Source organism: Vanellus vanellus, assembly GCF_965231255.1.
Source record: "Vanellus vanellus genome assembly, chromosome: 5".
NCBI classification, from domain to species: Eukaryota; Metazoa; Chordata; class Aves; order Charadriiformes; family Charadriidae; genus Vanellus; species Vanellus vanellus.
In genome coordinates this window covers 24,299,538-24,311,901 of record NC_138910.1, presented here as the reverse complement: position 1 = coordinate 24,311,901, position 12,364 = coordinate 24,299,538, and the positions used below count along the sequence as shown (strand labels likewise).

General features: G+C 37.6%; 1 protein-coding gene across 4 annotated transcripts in view; it reads right to left on the bottom strand.

The window, feature by feature from the left end:
• Positions 1-12,364, bottom strand: part of RAPGEF4 (Rap guanine nucleotide exchange factor 4) — a gene marked incomplete at both ends in the record, with an annotated part of 155,879 nt that overhangs the window by 30,064 nt on the left and 113,451 nt on the right. For all 4 annotated transcript variants that reach the window (XM_082483726.1, XM_082483724.1, XM_082483725.1 and 1 more), the window contains 6 exons: positions 2,367-2,455; positions 4,725-4,813; positions 8,092-8,207; positions 9,506-9,652; positions 11,462-11,538; positions 12,272-12,332. In XM_082483726.1, coding sequence (XP_082339852.1) covers positions 2,367-2,455; positions 4,725-4,813; positions 8,092-8,207; positions 9,506-9,652; positions 11,462-11,538; positions 12,272-12,332 — 579 coding nt within the window. The remainder of the gene's footprint in view (positions 1-2,366; positions 2,456-4,724; positions 4,814-8,091; positions 8,208-9,505; positions 9,653-11,461; positions 11,539-12,271; positions 12,333-12,364) is intronic.

The window sequence follows — 12,364 nt, the reverse complement described above, 5'->3', positions numbered from 1 at the left end:
TTACAGCAGTCCTTTAAAGATGCGCACCTGCACACATGCTCGCACACTTGCACTATACCAAGTGCACTTTCGGAGGTGCTACTCTATTTCAAGTCTTCTTTTGGACTTTGTCCTGCCTCCTTCTCACAAGCTGTAGCTCTGAGAATGTCCATTTCCATCCCTGTGAAGAAGAGAGGGAAACAGGGGCCTTGGTCCAACACACAGGGCTGCTGTCCCGATCCAGGACAGGGGAGCATGTCCTTTGCTTCCCTATAAAAAAGAAGTATGTGATTTTTTTAATATTTCAGGATCCATATGCTTTAATGACTAAAAAAAATGGTGTGCCAAGGGACAGCACAATATAAACACTGAATCCGCAGCAAGCAGTAATGTTACTTAGCTGGAATGGTGCACCTGTCTGTTCCTTTCAGAATTAAAGAACATACAGACAAGAAAATGCCCCTGTAAAAGAAGTGAAAACACAAATAATTTATACCCTGTACTATGCTTGAAAGCACTACTGTGGTCTAGCTCTACTCATACTTGCATGCTGCCAGCTAAAATGTTATCCTAAGTGGGTGTAGGCAAATAGACTTATATTGATTCAAAATTGGGAGCTGGAGCAAAACCAGTGTCTCTGACTGAATCACCTTTCTTCTTTTTCTTTTTCTATTTTAGTTTCCTCACTGAGCATAACTAATCTCTCCTTAGTCTCACAGCACCGGCAAACATTTTTGTAGAGTGATTTTGCTAAAAAAGATAAGCTTTTTTAGCAGCCTTTCAACTCTAACAATAAATTTCAATGGTACAATCAACAGAGCACAGTTTGATTTCCCATATTGAGAACAGACCAAATAAACAATAATTCAGCTCTAGGAAAAGCTGACACTAAAGCAGTGGGATACCAGTTACTTCCAGCCCTCCTCCTCCTCTCTAAAAAGAATTAGCACGATGCCTGCCATGACCCACTTAAGACCATGGTCTTCGCCTCCTCTCCAGAATAGATTTCATCACGAGTGAATACATACACATAAGTGCCACTATCACTTTGATCTTCAGGAAAGCTTTTCCCCTGTGAACAATGAGGTACATTTTGCTTATGCATGTGATTTTCCCAGTTATTGGATATCGGGAGGTATACCATTATAACTGAGGATAGACAAGCCCAAGACTCAAATGGGCTGATTGAATAATAAGAGCTAGATAAATCAGAAAAAAAAACCCCAAACATAAAAAGTGCTGTCCTTTTCTTCTCCTCTCAAAGCTGTCAGCAACAGCATTTTATAATACTTTTGATATCCAAAACTATGTGGGTTTGGAAAATGTCTTTGTTTCAGGTATACGAACAATTTTCTGCAGACCAGTTTCATGGGTCCAAAGGTTTTCAAAACAATTACTGTCCTTGCTAGGAGTAACACAAATGGATTCTCAAGCTTGCCAGACAAGGACACGATGCTCTATTTTGTGGTTTCAGGGTGTTAGCTTTCCCAGATGTCACTCGCCCTGCTGAGCTTCAAGGAAAGCACACTTTCACACCAATCTGATTCTAAAAAAATAAATAGGGAATTGAAGTTATTATACCCCTGTCAGAAGTCTATAAAACAGAAAACATTATATGCTTATTTAATGCTCCCAGTCACTTGATAGCTTCAAGTCACTGCGCACAAGGAAAACTCTTAGTGCCCAACAGCTCCCCAAACTAAATGACCTGCCAGGAACTGACTGATGGACATTTCACAGACTCCTTCTGTAAAACATGTAGACAGTACGAGAATCACCTCCAGCTCTCGATGCTATCCACTGCAAGCTTTCATCTCCTAGGTATTCGCATGCAATTGAAGTTTCTTGTAGTTTGTTAACATTTGCTATAGAGTATTATTATAGATTATGATATTTATTCATAACTATTATGACAGCACCTAGGAACTACTTACTCATTATTCTCCTAGTTTAGGCACCCTTTTGCTTGAGGAGTTTGCAGCTTGTAATCTATGAAGTGCACCATTGAAACTACCAAAACATAATGATCTAAGTTAAAATCTAGATGCTGTAGTTCAGCCAAAAAAAAAGACAGACAGAAAGGATACAGGAAGGGTAATCCAAACTTTTATGTAATTTCACTTATCTGGTGGAGCGACAGTATATTTCTTTCCCTTGGAATAGTAAGCAGCACAGGAAAGAGAGAGTTTTCATGCTCGGGGGCTGTATCTCATCATGGGTATACACGATCCATTTCAGAGTTGAGCTACGGACAGCTGTTAGTCAGACACAGAGAACCTACCACAAGGCACAGCCTCCAGGAAACGGGATGTACTTCCTGAGAGAGAGAAGCTTCAGTCTCATCACAGATAGGGATAGCTGTTAAAGGGAAGTAACTTTTCCCTTACAAAAGGATATTGTGCCATCAAGGCTGGGCAGAGCTGACTATTTGGCATAAAAACACAGTGCATCATAATGAAATCATTTAAAACAGAATCTGTGAAAAGAGAAGAAAGAAAACAGTCAATTAAGCCCCTGCAAACAACTTGGGGATCACAAGGATGAGTTTTCTTTCGGCTAAAATATCTTATTAGCCCTCTGCAGATAATAAAGGGGTTTTTTGCACTTTGTTTGCAGGCATTAAGTATGAAAATGGGGAACAAACAAATATGAGCTGAAACATTAACCTTTTATTCTTGTCTGCATGAATTTTATTGCACTTACGCTGACAGGCATTTGCCTGTGTCCAAAGGGAAATTTGGCACAGCAAAAACCCCACCATCTGTGCTAAAGTGAAATATTTGGATATACTTCTCTACAAGTGATTTTAGCCTAAGAAGAATCAGGCCTGCCACACCTGGGTACCTAAGAACTGCTGCTGCATTTGGCTTTAGGGAACTACAATACCAGAAAGCACGTTTAGTATATACTACACAGGAGAAGGCAAATAATTTAATTCTTTGCTGATTTCCTAGCAATAAGCAGAAGGCCTAAAAGAGGTAAATGGACAGTCAAATTTCTGATTTTATTTGGTTCAAAGTATCACAGCTGCTACTTTTACATTAAAATATATATGAACAGTATGATTGACATTTTCTCTGGCAAAAAATAGCAAGCTAATTTTTCTGTTAAAATCATCTGTGATAGTGCTGGTGTAAAACCCAGTTTGTCTTGTCTTTATATTTGTGACAAGAAGGATTTATAAAGCCTGGCTGCAGAGGCCAGAATAAGTTTGGCAGTGCGAATAAACTTTATTTTACTTTTAAACTCTGCAAGTCTGATATGGAATCAATGAGAAACAATAAACACAACACCCTGGATTATCATTTCTACAATGCAACTTTTGAGATAAGAGAAATATTTAAAAGCCTCGTAAGGAAGGGATGTCAGAAAAAATACGGGGAGATAACAGTGTAATGTAATATTACATCATTGCTTCCACCATGATTCATATATGAAAATATCTCTCAGTTGACATAACTCACCTCCGGAAGGGTGGGACTTTTTCTTTGCGTAATAGCCAGAGAAAAGTGGATTTTAAGTGTTCTTAAATTAAAGAATGCATAAACTAAAAATTCGATTTTCCAGCTCTCTGAGCTTCTATATCCTACAAATAGCTTTGTTTCTGAATTATAACATTTTGTATCTCATTAGGATATAGGTATAATCTTGTCATTGGATGTTTTGGGGAAAATTTTTGAAAGATTTAAAAAATAATTTGTTTTAGAAAAATGTATAATACATGCATACTGTGAATAGTAAACTTGTGATTATATACTTGCAGGCTTAAAGAACAATATTCTGCTTGTAATCCTAATAAACAGGTATCTAGGAAAAGGATCATTTTTATTCTTAAAAGTGGTTAAAACACACACCATAAAAGGATTTCTGTAATCTTTAAATTCTTCCATTTATAGACCACTATACAGCCTTCTCCAATACTATGAGGTCAGTAACAGATTAACTGGATTTAACACCTTTGAATATATACTTCTTAGACATCTGCAATGTAAAAAGAACTTGCTGAAGCCATATTATGTAGCTTAATATAAAAGTCTCTGCATATCGTAATTAGGAGGATTTTTTTGTGCCTGACTCTCTTTAAAAATTAAAATACTTACAAATAGTAAGTCAGCAAATATCTATACCCCTAGATGTAAATTCTCCGTTCTCTGTACACTAATGAAAAGCAGCATATTAAGTGCAGCTGTAGCAACCTGCATTCTTGGGACTTGGCCCATCGTGTGCTGAGTTCTTCTCTTTTAAGCAAGAATTCTTCTTTCCCTGCACGTGGGAAGGTATCACAGACAACTAATTTAAATTCTGATACTTAAATATGATATGGATATGAAAATTCAGGAATACCTATACTAGTATAATGCAATGGCTGGAGGTATCAAGCTAGTTCACAGTATTAAGTGACATCCAGATCGAGAAGTATGAGTACCATTATTGCCAGGTGATAATGCATGCTCTGTCCTGGCCTTACAGTTGTGCCTAATTAAAGTCATGACTGCCACCTTTTGAGATTTTGCTGTTCTACTCTGAACTGAAAGTACAAATACAATAGAGTGAGCAAGGAGCAGAGAATTGTTATCTTTAATTCTGGATTGCCTAGGTTTTCTTGGGCTTGTTTCAGAGCAGCGAGCAGTTCTCATTCTGGGAAAAACTACCACTAGCTGCTTTTCAAAGCATCGCATTGCAGTGTTCCACCAGCAAGACCATCTTATGCAGTAATAATAACACAGCCTTTGTCATGTAAATACCTGTTGCTTCATTTAAAGTTGCTTCAAGGCGCATAGTTTCTAGAAAGTGCTCTAAAATTTTCTCTGGGGTTCCTGACATCACAATATACCTGAGGGAGGGAAAGAAGCAGTTAATTAATATCTCATAGGCAAAACAGCTAATCAAGAAACAGTTGTGTACCAGTGAGAAGACCAGGAGTGATGAATGCCAGAGTACAAATACCTGCTCTGACCAGAATCTCTGTGCGGCTTGGGACAAAACCATTCACAATCTTTGTGGGCTTCCCCCTGTAAAACGGGAGCAATAACACTCGCCACCCTACCCACGGAGAGCGAGATGGCAGATGGCCCCCACCCCGCACAAGTACTCCAGTAAAACACCACCACAGTTACACCGCAATCAGCAAAGCTGCACTGGTGCAAACCTTGGGAAGTGCAATCAGAAATGCTCCTCTACTGAGAATAAATATCTCAGTAATGATAGCAATTTGCAGTCATTAGAGGGTCTTAACAGACTTGCTATGAGCATGAAATGAGAACTGGTGTGTATCAGTGTCAGAGCAAGGAAACGATTTCCTTCAGCATCACTGACAGGGGTTGGTCTGAGAAGATGGGGGCAGATAGTGAAACAGCACATTGTATCTTCAAATTTGTGCAATGCTTTAGATAGCTGAAGTAAGAAAGTTTTTCAAGTGGATAAACTTAGGATTGTACCATTTCCTGGAGCAAATTTAGGGAGGTGAGAGAACCAGTGCAATAGTCAGGGTTTTCTGTTTCATGCAAAAACATCAGCAAGATTTTCAGTACCAGCAGAATATCATAGGATATTGCTAAACTTGTCCTGTCATCTCTTTTTTCTTTTCTTGCAGATTGGATTTTTTTATCTTTCCCTCCATTCTTTCAATCTTTGCATCTTTTTTCTTTTTTTTTGGAATCCAACTGATAAAGTATGAAACTTAAAAAAAAAAAAAAAGAAAGAAAGAAAGAAAAAACCCCGAGAAGTGAAGATACTCTGCTCCTGCTGAGAAATAAGTGGTGGAGCTGAGCTCCTGGGAGCTCCTCCTCACTTTGAGCACTGACCGTCACAGTTCTTTTACCTGCCAACCTCTTTGGAAGAACTGTATTGATGTCCCAAGAACACAAACACTTGTTAAGCCAGTGCACATTCTCGCAGAGATACTAACCAAGTATCTAAGTGAGTGAAGCAGAGAAATCACAGGTTGCTGTACTCTGAATATGAAAGTGAAAATGAACAGTGAAGTGACTTGCAGGGCTACCGAATTCATCCTGCATGAGTGTGATCACCCATAAAGAGTTAGATCTTGGGAGCGAGAACTTCAGAGCTAGTCCTTCGAAGCGAAACTGTCACTGTTTGAAAGCATGGCTCGGGGGGCTGTGTAGGAGCTATGCCTCCTCAGTAGAGGAGGCGGTAGGATCCAAACTGCAACTGAGAGGATCTGCTCCCGCAGTGAAGTTTTCCCCATGACTAAGATGAGGAAAATTAGTTTGTTGGTTGACTGGATGTCTCAGGGAACAACTTTTGGATGCAGAACATTTCTCAGTGTAAATGCTAAGTACCCGCTTAGGAGCAAAGTCCAAAAGGCAGCTCATCTGAAGAGGTATCAGAGGTGTAAGCTACTCAATTAAGGGCAAAGCAGCAAGCCTTTAAGAAGAGGTCCCTGTTAAGCTTCTTTTTTGGGCACAGTGATTTTCAAAAGTACTGAACACTCAACTGAGATATTCCAGTAACACATTCTGGAAATCAGAATACATCAGTAACTTCAATTTGTACTCTCAAGCATAAATGTAGCCACTTTATTTACTAAAAAAAGAAACAAAAAAAAAAAAAAGGTCTTTTTCAAAACCACTGAGCTCACTTCAAAAGATTTTGAACAAAAAGACACTGCCAACACACTATTAACAAAGTAATCTGACTGCTGAAAATCAGGCAGTGAACTTTCAAGGTAGCTTCCTTTTTTGTGTAGCTTATGTCTATTTGTGATTGCTATCAGCAAAAGCTCCCTTGCTGGCACATTTATAGTACTCAAAAGTTGACCAAATGCATAAAATATTTACAGGAATGAAATTTTGAGCTTTACCTGAAAATATTCCTGGAACGTAAGCTCTAAAATACAGCCTAACTTAACCAGGGACCATAAATATCTCTAAGCTATTTTTATCAAATTCTTAAGAAGAAAATATTAAATAATACAAATAATGCTGGCGCAAAGAGTTTGCAAGGAAGGTAGTGTTTGGAATATGTTTAAATGAAAATTTCATTTTTGAAAGCATGAAAAATATATCAGAATCAAGAAAATGGATTTAAATCTATGACCAAGTTGCTGTGCATTGCAGGTGATGATGCAAATCCACTGGCTGCAGTCAAGTTCCCCTCATTTAGACTAAAAACAATTGTTGTGAGAGTACATGTTTTCCTGGTAGCGTAATTTGTTATTCTAATAGATCAAGTGAAAGATGAAACATCAGGTTTTTAAATATGTGAAATCTGTATATAAAATACAAGGAATGGTTTATTCAACCCTTCACAGACCTTTACAAATCTTCCTATTCCCTTATGCAGATAAAATAGGTATATGAAAACCCAGAACACATAAACACTGTACCCAAAATATCTCACAGTAAATTAGCTCTTGCTTTGAGAGAAAGTAAAGCCCAGGGTAAAGGATTCAGAACTTCTTGGTGCTTATTTTGTTGGACTTGTTCAAGCATTTCTGAAGAAAATTGTGCATCCATTTACAAATAACACATTTAGAAAGCCTTTAGGGGTTTTACCAACATTTGGAATGATAATAGCCTCACTGTACTCTTATCACAGTAGTATCCAAACAGAATTGTACTTTTTCCCTCTCAGTGAGAAAGTAAAGAAAATATAATGAATATTGTTATTACAGTGCAAACCTATTCTGTAAGATAAGCTGTGTGGCTTTCATTGCATGAGATCTTCGTTTTGTATATAAATTGTACCTAGCAAACTCTTATTAGAATCCAGAGCTCAAAATCCAAAATGAAAATATCTGTACTTAACAGTAAAACAATGTATTTTCCTCACGTCTTTTACACAGTAGCTCAGCTTAATAGGGTTTCAGCATTCTCCGTGTGCAGTCTATTTAAAAGCTATTACACGAGATAAGTATTTACAGTGAAATCTTTAGAGAATTATTGTGTAAAGACATAGAACTGGTGTGCTGCTGAAAATGGATATTATATCCAGTATGGGGCATGTGATCAGATGATGATTAAGAAAAAGAAAACTTTATATATGCTGCATTCTTCCACAGAAAGGGGGAATATGCTATTGTTTGGATAATAATACCATATGAAAAGGTTAATCATTGTCTGACATTTGCACTATTGAATGAAAACATACTTGTGCTGAGGCTGTGAATTTCCTTGATTAGAAACTCTGTTTCCTGCTGGGATCTTCTCCAACACCAAGACATCTTGGTCATGTTCTTTGAGTCTTACTGTATTTGCTTCCACATCCTGCAAGACAAGTTGCTTTTAATAAAGTAATTGCACCTGATTTGGCTGATTAGTTACTCTGAAAAAGTGCATGACTTTCAAACACAAAAGACACTGAGGTTGGTTCTTTTCCACTGTATTTACCTGTCTTTATTCTGCTTTTCTTACAGGCAGAATCAAGAGGGAAGCACTGGCACTGGGGAAGAGGCAGAGAATTGTGGGAGGAACTAGAGCAAGAACCAGGTGAAAAACCTCTGGCTATGGCAAAGGAAAAAACGTTTGCCAAAAACCGGAGTCCCTCCCCCAAACTTTCCATATGAAATGTAATCTCTATCCCCACTTGTATATGAACATTATTATCTGTAATTTGACTTTTCTCTTTAAAAAAAAAAAAGAAAAGGGCACTTAAAAATAGCTCAGTAAACTGTCAGTAAACTTTTCATTTTCTACTACCAGATCATAGTAGAAAAAGAAAAAAAGAATTAAATAATGTGCATTCAAATAACATAAATGAAAATCAGTAAGACCACAGCCTGTCATCTTCTTTGAAGTATTGACCAAAGCTAAATCAGTTGGGAGTCTCCAAGGCCAACCCAGCCTTACTGTCAGTTGGATCTTTGTTCCCATTTGCACAGTAAACACAAGCTTATGTCACTTTTTCTAGCAGAGTACTCTGTCTGGACTGGTTTTAATGCTGCAATACTGGGCATGTATACATTTGAGTACAGGATGATATTGGGTTTGACTTCCTATACTATGGATGATTGCAAAACAGCCTGTATTTACAGAATTGCAGCTGGACTTTGGAACACCTTTGCCCTAACATGAATAACTAAAATTAGTCTGGGAATATCTTTCTAGACTCTATGATAAAGACATCTGTGTAGCTTATTTACTGTAGCTTATTTACTTTGCCACTTGATTCTGGCTTGAAACTATTGAGTTTAAGGTACCTGACACTGACCTATCTGGGAAAACGGGAGATCTTGTTTTGTTCAGTATTTGGGTGGAAGATCACCCAGAAATCCTGGACTGTATAAGGAAAAACTGAGCACTTGACAAATTCTAGACCACAGAAATGTAAGAGACAAAAGATTCCATTTGGTCCCATTTTCATGGCTGAGCTAGGAACAGAAAAGGAGGAAAGATGATTAATATAGTCTTTACTTGATCTTCTAGACTGTCAGATTTCTGTTGTGCAATTAGGGACACTTCAAACAAGGTTATCAATATCAATATATCCACAGAAATAAGATAAACTCTAGAAAAATTTGCAAGTTCTGAGATCACGCTGTCGGGGCAGCCCTTCCCACTCTTACCCTAAGGATCCTATTGAAGTCCTCCTTGTCTACTCTCAAGAAGTGGCAGTTGTCTTCACGCAGAACAATGGATGCTGCTCTGGGAGCATCATTCACAAGTGCTAGCTTGCCAAAATCGTCTCCTTCATGTAGAGTACATACCACACCCTGCACAGAGCAAAACATTTACATGCAGAAACCCATCATTACTCTGGATTCTATTGAAAGTCTTTGTACAAACACCGGACTTCACAATCAAATACCAAAACAAATCTATTTGGCAGGAAATCAACAGCCAAAATAATGACTAGGAAACAATACTTGATAGCTGGTTATTACTATTACTAAAGAAAGGCAAGAATAGAAAAGAATTGGCTTGTTCTCTGAAATTACATTCAGCTCGAAGGACTCTTCTAGCCCTGCTGAAGACAGAAAGTTGTTGAGTTGTTTGTTTTTTATTTATAGAGGCCCTAAAAAATAATATCAAGTTTGCAGAAATAACATATAACACCACATCCTCAACTGGTGTAAATCAGCAGTGCTCCATTTACTCCAATTCATAGTAACAGAGGATCTGGCCCACCCAGTGATGTAAAAAATGTAGCTAAATATGGGTTACTTAGAAACAGAGTTAGCATCAGGGCTGCTATGCTAGATTTTGGTGAAATGCTTGGTGTTCAGAATAGACGATTCTCAGCCACTGAATGAGAAATCAATAGGGAAGTGTCCTGGTATGAGCAACATGGGACTAATTTATCTTTCAGTAATTTTACTTTTCAGTAAAGTCTCTTCTAATGCCTGGGAAAATTGTACTTTTAGAAGACTCTATTGTCTGAATTTGTGAAAATATTTACTTCACAGCCAGCTATGGTATGCAGGTTTCAAGGTCTCAACATTTTCGAGTTAGTCAGATGCAGGGATGAGGAGGAGCAAGACCCGGGCACTTGACCCAAGATGCCCAACAGGATTATTTCATACCATGAATGTAATACTCAATATAAATTAGGAAGTTTGCTGAGGAGTTCCTTGATGCTCTTCCTTGATGGCTGCAAGCCTGAGAACTTCTTGCCCTGGTGCTGGACAGCTGGGGCCTTCCCTTCCTCCCAAAACCGAAGTGCTCGCCATGTCCAACGTTTACTGTCCACTGCTGGGAGTTCACAGCTTCCTACTGATACAGCTGGCTGAGTACAATCCTTGTATATTTTATATTGGTATCAGGATCAATATTGATTCTTTAGTATTATTAATGTTAATTATTTAGTCTTATTTGATTAAATCTGCTTATATGTCAACCCCTGGGTTTCCTTGTTTTTCCTGATTCCCCTTCCTGGGTGAGCGGGGGTCATTGGATGACAAATTAATTGCCTAAACGACAATAAAATTGCAGGTTCTTCAAACCATAACAGGAAGTAGGGATTTTTAAAGACTCTGGGGATTGCTGTGTACCAAAGTCCTATTTTTTGCCTTGAAAAATCTATCTCATAAACCGGAAATTTAATAGAGATGCTTTTCAGTCTATAGCTTAACTAAAATGAAGAGCTGGCATAAACTTGGGAGGGGTTCATCCCACCTGAGAACGACTACTCACAAAGCAGTACTTCTGTCCGACATGCCTGACGTGCACGAGAAAAGTTAGTCATACAAATGCAAGATAATATGGTGGTAAAGGGACAGGGCAAAATCTCCATGAGACAGAAATCTGGCAATTCACCAAATTCCAGCAAATTACTTTGTCCTAAAGGTACTGATGTAACTCTGCTGAATTATATTCAGAAAGTGTGTAATATATCCCAAAATTATACAGCAATCAACTGGAAGTATAATCAGTGAAACCACTGGATCATTTCTTAATAAAATTACATTCAATTTGTTTCCCTAGACAAAGAAATTTTGCTCTAAATTAAACCGTATTCCTTCAAAATTTACTCTTACAATTTAAATAATAAGAATCATATAAAAAGGGTGTGAAAAAAATACCTTGCCATAAATGACTACATTTACCGATCCCTTTAGGATAATGTACCAAGAAGTACCTTCTTCTCCCTGATTAAATACTACAAGAGAGAGAAAAGATTTTATGGTGAGAATATAGTGATTCAAAATATAAATGAGCCAGATTCTGCACTCAGTAGAGTTCAAGGTAACTCTACTGCAGTCATATTAATGTCTATCTTGAAAAAGGGCATACTACAATTTAGCAATTGCCTTCAGATTATACAAAAAAAAAACCCAAAACACCTATATAGTAATTATTTTATTACACTGATGTGAAAGTTGCTTTTCTTTTCCATGACAATTGCAACAACTACTTTATCGATACATGTCAGGTTATCAATTACACAGATTTGTATCCCACCAGTAGCACCATGTTCTAACCCAGTTCTCTAGTGGCTGTGAATTTGACATTCATTTGCTAAAACTCTGGAGAAATAATTATGAGTAATCTAACATCTTAAAACCTTTATTTTGTGCAGCAAGATTTTTTTTTTTAACACAAAGATAATATTAAAACACGTTTTAAATAGAGACTGGTCCAACCCAAAATTCTAGGTAAAACCACATGCAAATTGTAGGTGATATCAACCAAGGATATAGAATTGATATTGGTACTGTCCCTGCAATCAGCAACAGACTAATCCAACAGCTATTACCTCGGGTTTTAAACACTGAGTGCCAGTCAATTTTGAAGAGTGCATCCAAGTCCTGATCTTGTCATTTAAACATTAAGAATTTAAATGTTCATGCCACAGATGAGAAAGAAGATCTGACAGGATTTCATTTACTTACAGACCGTTCCTGCTTTGGGATGTGACTCAAAAATGAGGACACCTGCTAATTCTCGCTTTACCTTAAAATAAAGAGAGAGAAATTATAGTTTTT